The sequence below is a fragment of the Colias philodice genome, chromosome 32 (assembly GCF_061535455.1).
Source record: "Colias philodice isolate Cphi_HAF_F1 chromosome 32, ilColPhil1 Martin Lab GWU primary, whole genome shotgun sequence".
Taxonomy (NCBI): Eukaryota; Metazoa; Arthropoda; class Insecta; order Lepidoptera; family Pieridae; genus Colias; species Colias philodice.
This window is the reverse complement of record NC_143117.1, coordinates 785678-801904: the sequence shown is the minus strand read 5'-3', so window position 1 is coordinate 801904 and position 16227 is coordinate 785678. Positions and strand designations below refer to the sequence as shown.

At 34.4% G+C, this 16227-nt stretch overlaps 1 protein-coding gene and 1 long non-coding RNA gene across 2 annotated transcripts in view; one reads left to right on the top strand and one right to left on the bottom strand.

Moving 5' to 3' along the window:
- The window catches only part of LOC149474917 (uncharacterized), a 272804-nt gene that overhangs the window by 171588 nt on the left and 84989 nt on the right, over nucleotides 1-16227 (bottom strand). The gene's annotated exons all lie outside the window — the stretch shown is intronic.
- LOC149474920 (uncharacterized) lies at nucleotides 1522-2826 on the top strand. The gene has a single exon (XM_089714047.1). It carries the CDS (start codon nucleotides 1828-1830, stop codon nucleotides 2824-2826), a length of 999 nt encoding a protein of 332 aa, XP_089570173.1. The 5' UTR covers nucleotides 1522-1827.

Genomic DNA, 16227 nt, shown 5'->3' with positions numbered 1-16227 from the left:
TCTCTAAAGAATTATTATTTTATTCATCCGGTAATCGGACAACTAATTTATTTTATTCATCCGTTTAGCGGACGACTAGCGCTGTCCTTAAAATTATTTTTGACAAATTCATTTTAAAAATCACTTTCGAATTATATTTATTATCTACAATTGTGAACGCGTCATAATATAACATTTATTATCTATAATGGCATGTCGTAAATACGTGGTAAATACAAACTTACATTTTCCAGGTAATATAATTTAAGAAATTGTTATAAATAAATTAATAATACGGCATTATATTTAAAAATATTGCCTGTGTGCGAGATTACTAGAAGTTTTAATACGACAATGGTATAAAAGTGTCGTTTTTAGTACAAAAATAACCTTAAAAAAAATAATTTTCATTTTCGATTTTCACAAAAACTACGCATTTTTGTTGGAAAAGAAAAGCAGTTTGTTAAGAAAATCCACTACCAGCTATCGATTAAACAGCACAAAATAATGAAATTCGGGGACATCGAATCAAATATTTAACCGGAGTTTTAGTTAATGTTTCAGTTTGGCTTTATTAAGTTGTTGTGTAATTGGTGTTAAACGTGTTGCATAAATTATTTAAAGGAGAAAACTGCAAAAATAACAACTATGAGGTGAGTAATGTGATTCTTGTATTTAACTAAAATATTATCTTATACAACAAGCTTATTGAAATATTTAACTTAAAATCTTAAACATTGTAGCTCCTCGGAAAGGTCGTCTCATCCCTCCCGTGCCCAAGTAGAGTATCTAGTCGACTATCTTAGCAAACATCCTAGCTTAGCCAAGGGTTTTTCAAAAGTCCCGAGCGCTAGAGACGAAGCTAGAAAAACATGGGAGGAGTTGACTATCAAATTAAATAGCTTGGGAGGCTGCACTAAAACATGGAAACAGTGGACAAAGGTAGGCAATAGGCATATAGAAAACTATTCATCTTATACCGTGTAGGTATCTGGCTTACCTATATATTATTAATAAACTTTTAATTTTGCTTTAGTATTGGTCTGACAAAAAGAGTGCCGTGAAGAAAAAAGCTGCCCTAAGATACCGGGCACGCAATAAGACTGGTGGTGGATGTGAATCGGTGGTGGAGCTTTCAGAGGTGGAGGAGAAAATACTCACATTAATGGGCGGGGAAGGTTTTGCAATTGGTGATAGGCATTTGGAAATTAATCCATTTGAAGTAAGTTATTGTTATCGATTTTGTTGATCCGATACATGTATGTATGTAAAATATAATTATTCAATGTCATGTTCTTTTTTTAGGAAATCCCCGTCCTTACTGATGCCAACGAAAGCCCCACATTGCCGACTTCATCTATGATAAATGATCGACGTCACGGATGTCAAACTGTGCGCATACGTCTACTGTTATAATAACAATAAAAATAGTGTAAACAGTTTAAAAGTTTTAGTCTTAGTGTTATGTTGAAGTGCTTTTTATAAATCTTCATATATACTGTAGGCAAAGTTGAGTGTTCAGTGGAAATACGTAAAAACATTAAATTATAACTGTGTAACGGATCAGCTGAATTAAAACTACCCCTCAACTAAATGTGGTACGTGTTTGAAGGAATATAGTAAGAATATAGCCCAAATTTATGCATCAGTAATCAGGAAGGTCTGTAATCTTGATTTTCTGAAACATACAACTGAAACATAGTATTAATTATATCTTCGTATGAAAAAAGTAAATAAACACTGATCAGCTGATTATAATCAACACTAGCTCCATCTGTTGGTACTGACCGGCTTCTAGAATATCGACATCTATCGATACTGTACAGAACTACTTAGAAATAATTGATTATGCCTAAGTGTGGTGGATGCGGTAAATTCTTATCGCCGGCAGATGCCGCTAAATGTGATAAATGTAAAGGCGTCTATCACCGTGCATGTGTGGGTTTATCTACTACGGGAATAACTCCGACGTTATGGCAGTGTCCCGAATGTAAAAAAAATATTGCACGTGATAATTCATCTGACACCCCGGTGAGGCGACATGATCATGTGCAGAATACCTCTCCCTCGCCCAATAGCACAGCCGGTCGGGATGCTTCTGTGAACTTTTGTCTGGAGCTAAAAAAAATCAAAGATGAGATATTGCGCGAAGTTCGTTCTGAATTTAAGACACTGCATGATGAGTTGACGGAATTTAGGTCCAGCATGTTAGAGTACGGCTGTCGTATCGGTGCCCTAGAGGAACGTATGACCGTCCTCGAAAATATGCATACGCAGACGTCTTCCGAAAGCGCATCCCAGAGTTTCAATAATATTATAAAACAATTAAAAAGCGACATTAACGACAGAGATCAGGAGCTATTGGCGAATGACATAGAGATTTCTAACTTGCCCGAGACCAGTGGAGAAAACCCAATACACACGACTATCTTAATTGCTTCGAAAATTGGAATCCAAATTGAACCGCACGATATCGTGTGCGCTGAGCGTATCGGAGCGCGGCCGGCAGAGGGCGCGGCGGCCGCGGCGCCCCGTCCGCGGCGGCTAGTCGTGCGGCTCGCGCGCCGCCAGCTGCGCGACGATCTGCTGAGGAGTGCACGCGTGCGCCGCGGCGCCACCACTGTGGACTTGGATATGACGGGTCCTCCCAGGCGCTTCTATATTAACGAACGTCTCACTAAATTTAATCGCCAGTTGTTTCGGATGGCGCGCGAAGCGGGCACTAGTCGTGGTTGGCGTTATGTCTGGTCAAAGCGGGGTCGCATATTCGCTAGAAACAAACCAGACGATTCTGTATGCTTTATCCGTTGCGAAGAAGATATACAACGTATATTTGGCGGAGCATAATATAGAGTTTATCATTAAATCAATTATTAAAGTTTTTAGTACAAATTTAACAATAATTCATAGAATTTTACGCTTCATCCTTGTTTTTAACCGCTACGCAATCTTCGTATTGTATTCTTGTTATGTTATCAAATTATACTCGTTAGTGCTTATATACCTTCAGATTATTATTATCTTAATGGAATCAGTATCAATAATGTGTGTGCCCCGCAGTGCCTTGCCTAATATTAATTTACATTTTCATACATACACCTATATAAAACGCCTCCATTATAATTGTTCATGTGATAATTACTATAAACATTTCATTTATTTTTTGTATATTGGTTTGTTTATTTATTACTTGTTACTACTTTTGTGTCACTCGTATTATAAGGAATTAAAATATTTTTTGCCGTTGTTATTAAGACATTATAATATGAAATATCTTAACGATCATCCTTTTTTAAGTTCTGACTCAATGTGCTTTTATTGTATTGTTATGTTGAAAATTGTTGTGAATAATTATGTTATTTTTCTAATATTTGAATTGTTGTTGTATTTTGAATTATTAGTAACAGATAATTTAATGTTTAAACGTATTGAATCGCATAAGTACATTTGTATATATTTTACACATTACACTTTCCACCACAAACTGAACCTTTATTTTTTAACAGCTGTTTTTATTATTGTAGTGCAATTGATGATATTGAGATATAACAATTTAAATGGATATTTATATAAAATACATATTTACTATTACCATATTATCGTTTTATGTACAACATTTTACTCTTTATTATACTTATTATATTTTTTATTTAATTTGATGTTTTTATTATTACTACCGTTAGTGAATAATATTAACAATGGTGTTGAATAACCTTATAGTTGGATTGCATAATGTGGGTTCACTGGGCACATTTCATGATGACTTTATTGCGATGGTTGTGCGATATAATTTTGATATTTTTGCCATCAATGAAACGTGGTTACGGGCAGAAGATGTCGGTCGCGCTCCGGTTGTTCCCGGATACCGACTACGGCATGTCCCGCGGCCCGCGACGGTGCGTTCGGGCCGTGGTGGGGGTGTAGGCTTCTATGTCAAGCGTGGCTTAAATGTTAGAGTGATACCAATTAATTCCACATGTGAATCTGTTGAACAAATGTGGTTGCGGTTAGTAGTAAATGGGAGGCATATTGCGGTCGGAACAGCCTATCGCCCTCCGTGGCTTAATTTGGACCTATTTCTGGACACAATGACTGATACTATAAGTAGCCTTGATAAATTTGATCACTGTCTATTACTGGGTGATTTCAATGTTAACATGATAGAATGCCACGAATCTAAAACTTTAAAAATAAACGAATTTCTTTCCTCTCTTAGCCTCACCCAGCTTGTTACTGTACCTACCCACTTTACCGACAATAGTCAGACATTAATCGATTTGGTTTGCACTGATTTACAGGCAAAGAGAGTTGCAGTCGAGCCATATAGATGTTCCCTTGGTCATTCCGTTATTGTGTGCGAATTCAACATAAAGCGTAATAAAATTAAACCATACGTCACTACATTCCGTCCTCTCAAAAATATATGTCGGGAAAGTTTGAACAGGGACCTAGGTAAAATAGATTGGAGTAGTTTCATGTCTCTAGATTCTGTCAATGCAATGGTCGAGTCGTTTTCAAAGTGCATGATTACATTGTTCGATTTACATGCGCCTACTAAGACAAGTATAATCAGAGAGCCCCCACATCCTTGGTTAACTGATACAATAAAAATCATAATGAAGTTACGTGATGATGCGTTACTTAAGTATCGAAAAAATAGAACAGATTCTAAAAAAAAATATTACCATGAATTGAAATCTCTTGTTATGTCCTCCTTGCATAGTGAAAAAGTTGCCTTTTTTCGTCATAATATAAATAATAAAATAGATAAACCACAAATTCTTTGGAACAATATAAAATCTCATGTTTTGCCTAGGAAACAATTAAATGTACTTCCACCTCATTTGTCCTGTCCCAATAATATTAACCAACATTTTCTACAAGTCCCAGGTAGGGCTATTGTTAATTTGACGACTATAACATATTTCGAATCGCACCTACATGGCGAGGCAGTTTTCGAATTAGCAACGGTTTCTCAAGACATTGTATCTGGGTACTTGCTTAAACTTAAATCGAACGCTGAGGGTCACGATAAAATTAATTTGAATATGTTGATACTAACACTCCCTTATACCTTGGAACCTATAACCCATATCATAAATAGTTCAATACAAAAGTCAATATTTCCTAGTTTATGGAAAATGGCATTAGTTCGACCATTACCTAAAACAAGTAGCCTAACTTCTTACAAAGACTTGAGGCCGATAAGTATTTTACCATGTATGTCTAAATTACTAGAAAGAGTTGTTTGTAGGCAACTCACAGACTTTATTGAGAAAAATGACTTGCTCCCCGTGTTTCAGTCAGGGTTCAGAAAGTGCCATAGCACCACAACAACTTTGTTGGACGTCACTGACAATATATTGGCCGCTCAGGACAAGGGCATGTGCACTCTCCTTGTATTGCTTGATTTTTCCCGAGCTTTCGACTGTATTAATATTCCCCTGCTTTTGTCGAAACTACATTATTATGGTTTTAGCCAGAGTACAGTGCTCTGGTTTCATAGTTATCTATCTAATCGACAACAGAGGGTTGAAATTCGGTCGGATGATGGCAGTATCCAATTGTCAAGTTTTAGCCTACTTGAAAGAGGTGTGCCCCAAGGCTCTATTTTGGGCCCTATTTTATTTATTCTTTACTCAGCTGATATAATAAATTCTATTAAAAATTGTAAGTTTCATATTTATGCCGATGACACTCAGGTATACATTTCATTCTTCCCCACTGATTTACACAATGCCGTTAAATACTTGAACGATGACCTCGCAAGTATTGCAGAATGGGCTGAGACAAATGCATTAGTGCTGAATCCTGACAAGACGAAGTATATGTTATTCGGTTCAAAAAAGCATATTAAATCTCTACCATCTTTTGACGTCAAGCTCATGGGTAAGGCAATCCAAAAAGTTGACGAGGCACGAAATCTGGGCTTGTATGTCGATAGCTCATTAAGGTACGAAAAGCACGTAACCGATGTGGTTCGTAATTGTTTTTTCCGGTTGAGAACCTTATATAGAGTGCGTCCATACTTGTCTGAGGATCTTCGAGTACGTCTGGTGGAGTCTCTAGTTCTTTCAAAACTTAATTACGCTGATACTGTTTATGGTCCACGTCTCCTGGCCAGAACAGATCGGCTGATACAAAGAGTACAGAATGCGTGTGCACGGTACTGCTACACTATACCACCACGTAGACATGTCACACCTTTCCTAAATAAGCAGGGTGTTCTTAAGCTTCAAGCAAGACGCCAACTACATCTGGCCTGTCTTATGTTCGGAATTGTCAAGACCCGTATGCCTATATATCTGTACGAAAAGCTCAGCTGGACAACGAGCAGTCGAGATGTTGCATGCAGAAGCTGTGCTCAGCCACTTATCATTCCTCAACATAGTACTTCCACTTTTAGAGGCAGCTTCCGCTATGCAGCATCGAAAATATGGAATGACTTGCCGCCACCGATTAGGTTATTGTTAAACATTAATACATTCAAAAAACATCTTAAGAACTACTTAATCGATGAACAGCGAAGGTTAGATTAATGTCCAACGCTTATTTTTTCGTTTTTTTTTTTTTTTTTATCTATTGGTATGGGTCAATCCTATCTTAAGTCTATTTATTTTATAGAACTTTTTATTTGGATATTTATGTGGGTACGTTTTTTTCACGATATGATATATATGTATGTAATATTATGTTTATCACATTATTTTTAATTAATTATTATTATTGCGTCGCTTCACATCCGTGAGTCGAAACTAGGTTCTAGTTGAAAACCAGCGCTAGGCTCATGCCTGGCACAAGCTGAACTAGGTCCTTTTTGGCGGTACTGCGGGCACAATTTGCTTTAATATTTTTTATTTTTTCTTGTTGAATTTTTTGTGTTATTTGTATGTATTCTTTTCTTTATTGTCTACTTTTTGATGTGTCACGCTGTGTTGTCAAATAAATGTTTTTCTTTCTTTCTTTCTTTCTTTCTTTCTAAACCACAACTATTGTAAGTAAATACCTAGTGTATTAATAAAATATTACTTAATAATAAACAACTTATTAGTAAATGTTTCTTATATTGTTCTAGGAATACCAAGTCTTGGATGAGACTGCTATAAATACGGAAAATGTTAGTATGGCAGATACTGAGGTATATATTAATAAGATATTATGAAAATGGTACTTTTTTATTGATTCCAGTATTTGAAATACTATGTTTTTTTTTTCAGAGACCTCAACTAATTCAGCAATATGTTAACTGTATCCCGAATCCCGAACCTTCCCCTGCTCATACACCACCGAGAGCGGAGGTAACGAGCCCTCTGCAAGCAGTTACCCCCTCTGGCTCAGGCAACTTTCCTGCTCGACGTCAATTGAACGTCGCGGGTCCATCACCACGTCGTACTACAAGTAATTATGAGATTTATGAATTGATTTACAATATTTATAATCCATACTAATATTATAAATGCGAAAGTAACTCTGTCTGTCTGTCTGTTACTCAATCACGCCTTAACTACTGAACCAATTTGCATGAAATTTGGTATAGAGATATTTTGATACCCGAGAAAGGACATAGGATAGGTTTTATCCCGGAAATCCTACGGGAACGGGTTTTTCTTTGAAAACGCGGGCGAAGCCGCGGGCGGAAAGCTAGTCAACAATAAAAATTTGGAAATACATACAAATAAAACTAAATAATACTTGATAATGAATTAAGGAAATAATAATAACATCAGAAGACTTGTCAAAAATGCGTCACCGCGACCGGTGGAAATAATAATAAATTAATATTTATTTTACGTTTCAGGGTCATCGAGTCGTCCACAACAACGGCAAAGAAGACGATCACCTCCATCACAAAGGCGGCAATCTCAATTAACAACCTTTACTGAAAGGTTTCTTAGCTTGGAAGAGCAACGGATTGAGATTGACCGTCGCTACTGTGAGTTACAGGAGGTGATGGTCAACTCACAAAGGGAGACCAACAGAATGACAGCAGAGGGCCTGATTGCCGTCGGGGAAGGTCTTAAATTATTAGCTGAAAATTTAAAAAAATAAAATACTTTTATACTTAAATACATTTATTAGTTCTTAACTTATTTTAGTAGTAAAAAATTATCTGTGGTTTTACTTATAGTTTCTTAATTTACTAACATTAGTTTATAAGCCCTAATTGAGTTACTAACACCTATGAATATAATTTTCCGGAATAAATAATTTGCATTGATTTTTGATTGAATTAATTACAATTACCGCGTGTTCCTTGCCCTCCATAATTCATTTATCAATCTTTGTCTACATAGCTGACCAAGTGCAGTTTCATTAGGTACATCCTCATTTGAAGCTACACTTTGTCTGGTCCTATGAAAACCAGCCTCAACCTCTAGCTCTGAATTGAATATGGCTGGAGCTGGCAGGCCGGCACGATTACAAATATTGTGAAGCACGCAACATGCTATTACAATCTTCGAAACCGTGTCGGGGTCATAATGTAGGACTCTATGTGCTAATAGGCATCTAAATCTGGCTTTAAGGACCCCAATTGTTCTTTCTACGGTGTTTCTTGCAGTAGCATGCAGCTAGTTATAGTGATGTTCTGGTGTTCCCTCGTCTGCATTTGGAACTGGCACCATTAGGTACTGACGCTGCGGATACCCAGAATCACCTGTAACAATGAATATTGTTAAAAAATAAAATGTTTTGTCATCAACAATTATATTTTTATTAGGAGTTAGGAGTTTTCAATGATTTCGCCTGCTCTCCAATTTTTATGAATTCCGTGAACTTCGGTAATAAAGCCTAAATTACTCAGAAATAAAGTAGTTTTTTTAATGATGAAAGAATTTTTGAAGGAATTAATCCAGTAGTTTTTGAGTTAAATATTTACAAACAAACAAAGATTCGTCTTTATAATTAATTAGCTAAGAGGTAACTCACCTAACAAGTACACAGATTCGCCTGTTTGTACTAATTGTTCGAGGTGGTCCCGAATGATGCAATTATTAAAAATAAGGCTGTCGTGAGTCGCTCCGCCATATGTTGCATCTACATGTATTATGTTCAAATCTGCATCTGTGAACTGCAAAAAGAATTATTTTACAACTATTTTTATGTGGCTGTTCTAATGAATGTTAAAAAAAATATAGGTACTAGCAGCGTCTTGTGATTTATACTGCTTCGTTAATGATCCTATGGAATTGGTCCAAATTTCATTAAATCGATTTTCTGTGGTTCAAGTGCGAAAGCGTATACAGACATTATTATATCAGGCTTACCATTTGTACATTTCTTGCATGATATCCTTTGCGACAGTAGTATCGTTCTTCATGGCAAGTTGGTCTCACCATTGTCACAAAAGTCCCATCTACACATCCTATTACCCCAGGAATACTGAATTTCTCATAGAATCTGCAATAAGAAATAAAAAAATCATTAAATATTTTTCATTAACATGATAGGTTTATTTAGGTAGGTACACAAACCTTGTTTTGAGTCTCAGTCTTTCTTCAGAATTTTGGGGAAATCTTATGTATTTTTTTACTATACTTGGATGCACAGACATGTATATTTAAGTAGACAACGCAAGTACCGCGATCTGTATGAAAACCAAGCGTGTCATATTTTTTGTACTGACCTTGACGCGTTATGACGTCACGAGCGCTTTTTAGTGATGTTAATTTCATTTTACGCTAAATCGATTAGGCCGCCACTCGCGCGGCGATTCTAGTATCGTCCTATCCCATCGAAGTAAATCGAAAGAAATCAGATCAAACTAGATCTATGTCTAAGAGGTAGTCAAATAAATGAATCGTAATCGATTACTAAATCGATTCAAGACAGAAAAATGATAATTACCATAGACAGAGGGATGATAAAATAAAGTTATAAACCTTTTAATATTCTAACAAGTAAACTAATGTGTTTTAGCTTTTTCTTACATATGCCCATTGAGTTACCATGTACTACGTACTAGAGAGGCCATCGAAAGAAAGTAATGAAACTGTCAATCAATCAATCTTTATGTCCCGTTGCATCGATCCATTTTCCTTTTATGTTCGGGTTACTTGGAAAACTGAAAAAACAAACATAGTCTAAGCAATAAGGAGTTTTCTTAAAAAACTCCCAAGATGACACTTTATAACTAATGGCGTCCATGTCATAATATTTATTTTTAGTACCTTTGTATTAAAATACTTAAAAGTTCTAGGTCAAGTCGTATTAAATGACAAAAAAAATCTATGCCTTTTTTTCTGAAAAATTGCTCCTTCAAATTATCATTTTTCTGTTCGATTATAAAATCGATTAGAATCGAGAACTGTTGCATCAAATGAACATCACTAACCACAAAATTGGACAGAAAAATGAGAACAGAAAAATGAGAAGACGCTATTCATTGCTTGTTATCATACGACGCGATCTTTACCGTGCCAAGTAAAAGCCGCAATGTATTCCGAATCATTTCGTATGATTTGGTATCCGTGTTTGTCACGATCGTTTTCCACAGATATTCTTTATTTGATTTTAAAATAAATAGTGCATATTCTGATTAGAAAATTACTTACCGGTGGAAGGAAACATCTATGCTAACTCGGCCACTCACAGCTGTGGAGTTTCTACAGTTTATAACGGCGCAATTCGGCATTTTACTTTATTCAGCTTCACGTCTTTCCTTGGCGAACTGCAAGCGCGGACTGAGTGTAGGCCAGCGTCAAGTAAGTTTCATAAACTTAGTTTGGACACGGGAAGTACATACACTCGCTTAGTCTATCTTGATACATGTCTGTGGTCAAAATACTCACTTAGCACAGTTCGCCTCGTCGCCGCTCTCGACGATGTGGCGCCACTAGTACTGTCGAGTTTTACAGAATACGAAATCGAAAACTCACCGCGGATTCCGCGTTCGAGTTTTTATAATAACCTTACAGAATAGCACTGCAGATTCCATTGGCGCAACGTAATTTTAAGTTTTCATTTTATATTCAATTAGCTTTATAGTTATTAATTGTTAAGACTTGCATCGAGCAAGACGTATTGTAATAAGTTTATATTAAAGTATTTCTAAGTGAATTCGTAGTTTTTTTTGGGGCCTCCGGCTGTCTGAAACATAATTTGTGTAATTGTTTATTTATTCTGAATCTTTAAGTTTATTGATTTTTATCCTTTACATAAGCTGTATTTAATAAAAAATGTTTAAAACTCGAATTTTCGAAATTTTTGATTTATAAGTTCTATGTAACGTTTTATAATTAAGTTATGGTATAATTAAATGTAGATTTCACTTTTGTACAGCTTAGACATTTTTCTGTATGGATACAGTGCCTTTCGATTTGAAGTTGGATAACATTTCATTTTATAGGTACTATTATAAAATTAAGAGCATGAAAGAAAAAAAAAAGCATTTCTTCATAATGCTATTGTTACCACAAAAAATATTTTCTTAATCGCAAATTTTAAGAGAAAATAAATTAAAATTAAAATTGATGTGGCGACGTTATACATACAGACGTTAGAACAAAGTCCACCATAAGAATGACGTCATTTAGGAATAAGACGATTTTTAAACATTAATAAAAACCTAAATATTTTCAAAAAGTAAAAATTACTGTTAGTTTTTATCTAGTTTTAATTAAAATAAAAATAAAAACAAGTAGCAAAAAATTTTGAAATGTTGTAATTTTGGAGCACCCTGTAAAGTCTGTATTTGTATGAACATAAGTGGAGATCGCGTCCACTTATTTTCATGCGTAAACGATGATATTCATACTCAACAGGTAACTTGGATTAACAAATAGGATAGGTTATATCCCGTAAATCCCACGGGAACGGGAACTATTTATTTATTGCACGCCTCATAAGCGAAGCGTTGAGGTGGGTACTACTGTCACTTCGCGCAAAACATCTGATTTTTCAAACTTAAAATGTCTTTATGTATCATACATTGCACTTGTAAGATAATAAATACACACACATATTAAGAAAAAAACACTATTTTTAACATTCATGATATTTTTGATGTCATTTTTGTTATTTAAACTAGTTAAAAAACAGTTTAAAAAAGTTCTGTCTTGGACGTCCGTGTGTCTGTATGTGCGGAGGATTTTCTTGTTAACACGATAGCGACCGAAATACTTTACTAATCGAGTCTTTTTTTTTCTCTTACGCTTGAGTATGCTCAGGAATAGAACCCTTTCATTTTTCAGGGTCTGATTCGATGTGGTTTAATTGTTATTAAATAAACAAAAATAATAATTAATAAATAATTATTAAAAAAAAATTATGAGGCGTGCACTTTTGGATTTTCCAAACTTTTTTCGTTTATTTCTATCTGAATAACCTATCAAAAGTAACATTCAATTGTGTAAATTTTATTTATTACGGATTCAACATCAAACAACTCTACGGTAAGTATCAAGGTGCGTATTAACTATAGAGCTATTATTTATTACCTTACCTATATGTTATAGCTAATTACTGCTGGGCGCTGCAGCTGGCTGCGATTTCGTCCATGTATCTACTGAAAGGTTTCATGACATAATATGAGCACAGGGGAATAAAATAAAAAGACCAGTATGTACATCCAAAAATATTTATTTCAATGATTACAAATTATCCTTAATCTAATTTTGAAAATCTAACACTGAATTAGATTCCTTACAATATTATTCAAATTAATAACAAAATAACGTATTTTACGACAAATTAATATTGAACTAATTATGTAGTTAAAACACGAAAGCGCATTACCTTATTATACCAGCTGCATTAACCAAAAATTTTATATGATAATAAGTATAATATTTTCAACTGATATCAAAATGTACGAAAAATAGTACATAATAAGTAATTGAACTGAGAACATAATTTAATATTCACACAAAGCTGTATTGTTTCGATATACGTTGTTTTTATTGTAAACTGCATTACATATTTTGATAAAAAAATACTGTAAAACAACAGATGATGAAATTTTCAAAATGAAAAAAAAAATACAAATTTGCCGCGCAATCGACATTTGACAGCTCTACGACTGAATGAGGCGGTTAAAAAAGTTTGTATAATATTAATAGAAATAATTATCGAGATTTAAATTGCTCTACACAAGATTTATTTTGTTTGTTTTATTACTATACTTCTTAAAGACACAATTAACTCGTACTCGTAATACGATACCTTGGAGTTGGAGCGAAAATATTGTTTGTAATAATTTGGCTAGGAAAATACAACAAATCAAAAACACTATTTACTATGGAAAAAAAACCAGGAAGGTGAAAAACATATATTTACGATTTCGATGCACTCGACTTTTAGTAAAATAATAGGTAGGTAAAAATATTATTATGGTTTTGATCACAGACATATCTGTGGTTTTGATTTTAGCTACTAGTATCAGAAAGCTGCGTGTTCAATGCACGTCGGGGTCACACAACTGTGGAGGATACAGTAGACAATATACCTAATGAAGTTTTTCATCTTTTTATTTTACTGCAAATACAAAATAAAAATTAAACAATGGTAATGTAAATTCTAAACAAACTACTACCAAAATACAATTAGAACAAAAATCATTTGACTGGTTGATTTCACCCAGAGGCCAGAGGCGGCTCGTGACAAAATTGTATGGGTGTTCACTTGAAATAAAACAACGAAAATACAATAGCGTAGCGGGATAATTTATTACAAAAAAAAATGAGCACCACATTTTATAAATGTCTATAACACTAAAAATTACAAAGTACAGGCTATTTCAAAACGAATTCAATGATTATCAATAATTAGTAAATCACCGAATTTGCATTCGCGAGCGTACCTACGCGTAGGTATCCATAGTGTTTGTTTATACTAAAGGAATGGCAACGTCGCAATTGCTGCTGTCATGCGATGCGGCAACGTTGCGTGAGACTCAAAACGCTACCTGCTACGGTATGAACGATTGTTATAAAAATAAAAGTTATACATATTTGTTGGCGTAAACTATTTTATTCATCATTAATTTTGGAAAATAAATAATGTCAAAATTGATTACAATAAAACGCAGTTTTATTTTATTACATTACAGGTAAATTAGCTTGGAGAAATTTTTGCGTTTGTAGTAGTGTATGGTCAGCAAATAAAAAAAAACAACATTTTATTTTTAGTTTTTATTCAAGTATATAATATTAGTATTATTAATATTTTATTAGTTCCAAACATTACAAGCAGTGCCGATTTTTACTTCAGTGAAGACGTGTATGAATTAGGTGTTCTCCGGCCAAAAATGTAAACCACGGTAAAAGTGAAACTGTTCGAACGGTTCCGAACACTGCTTTGTGTAGCGCATGTCGCGTGACGGTCGGCTGCCGAGTAGGTATACCTACTCGGCAGCCGCGATACACGCGACATGCGCTACACAGACCAAAAAGTTTGAGACGATGTAATAAAAGTTTCACTTTAATAACAAACAATAACAACAATAACAAACAATAACAACAATCAACAAATACAAAATTTAACAATTAAACTACGTAATAATTATAATTTTCGAATGAAATGTGTGCTTTATGTTCTAACGGTACCAAGCGACTGACGCCGGACTGCACGAGGCACCTGCGGACAGCGTAAACTGGTTTATTCTGGTTTTGTGCGTGTTTCCACTTTCCACTATCAAGTGACGATTTATTTATTTGTTTTGTTTCGTAATTATTATGGTCAAATATTAATTACGAAACAAATTATTATGAACAAGATATTTTATTGTTTCACGGTATTCGCCTTGTCATTGGCTCAAGGACGTAAAATTGAATGATATATTATTTTTTTTATAAAGTCAAAACCATTTTCTTTAAAACATAAATCAGAGTATTGCTAGGGATAAGTATAAAATTAAATAGTAATGTTAGGATATCGAAACATTTTTGTATAGGCTAGAACGATATAATGGAAACGCGCTCTAAGATCTGAGTAATATACACACCACTACATATGCAAAAATTTCTCGAGACTAATTTCACTGTACACTATTGTTTTTTTTTATCAAAACATGTATGTATTTGAGTAGTTAGCAGCATATAATATTCTGAATTTCTGATCCATGCCTATTCACTCAAAACTAATAACACTAATGATTTGTAACAGTAAATTATTTCAATAGGTATTTGAACATTTCATAACCAACAAGTAAGAATAATTCGTATACAAGATACAATAACAAATCTAATACACTATTTATTATTTTATTATATTTCATTATGTGAAAATAACCAGGAAGGTGAAAAACATATTTACGAAAACAAAGTAACATATGGTTTTGCTATTAGCTATCAGGAAAAAAAATCGTATTGGAACAAAAGAAGGATTGTAACTGAATTAGGTAATTAGGTATGTTTGTTTCTGGGTGCACCGTTTTCGACGACGCGACGGCCGACGCGTGACGTAAACAGAGTAGGTACCTACTTTGCTAAAACAAACTAAGTAATAAAATTGTGTGTCTGTCTGAAAATTCGCTAAAGCATAACCAATGTTTGCAAGTTTGTGATTACTTTGATAGTTTATCGATTTATAATAATTGTATACTTATATCATTGTTTAAAAATATTCAAACACAATATGATATAGGTACTGATTTATCACTGGTTTCAGTGATGAACTGATGAGTCAATGTTAGCCACAATACTAATCACTTTCGTCATACATGTGTATGAACTATGATTGATGTGATTTGCAATGTGGTGAAATTTCATAAAAATCACGGGCCAATTTTTTGTTTTGAATCCCACCGAAAATACATATACATATTACTAATTGCGTTATTAGAATAATTAATTACTATACCCACGATCAATTATTACAATTGTAATGTAGGTATTAGGTATAGGTGAGTACTTATACCTATATATAAATATAATGTGACTCCTATCAGATATCACTAAGGAATTTAGGTCACACGTGTCTTTAAAAACTATAAAGAATATCATATTTAATTATTTTAATTGTTACTGGAATATCATATTATTTTTCCTTAATTAGTAACTAGAGACTAGCAATCCGACGCCTGTAATCGGATAGATATTTAGTTTAAGTACCTTGGTCGCGCCAATATAAAAATATACGTAAATATATTCTCGATATGAAAGTGGACTGTATTTAGATCTACGTGGTGTTAGCAAAGAGGGATAGACAGGATACACACGGCACGTACCTCGTCGGAGGGAGTAGCGTCCAGAACACACGCGCCGCCACGCGGTCAGGGTCCTCCAGCTCGCGGCGGGCACGAACGGCGTC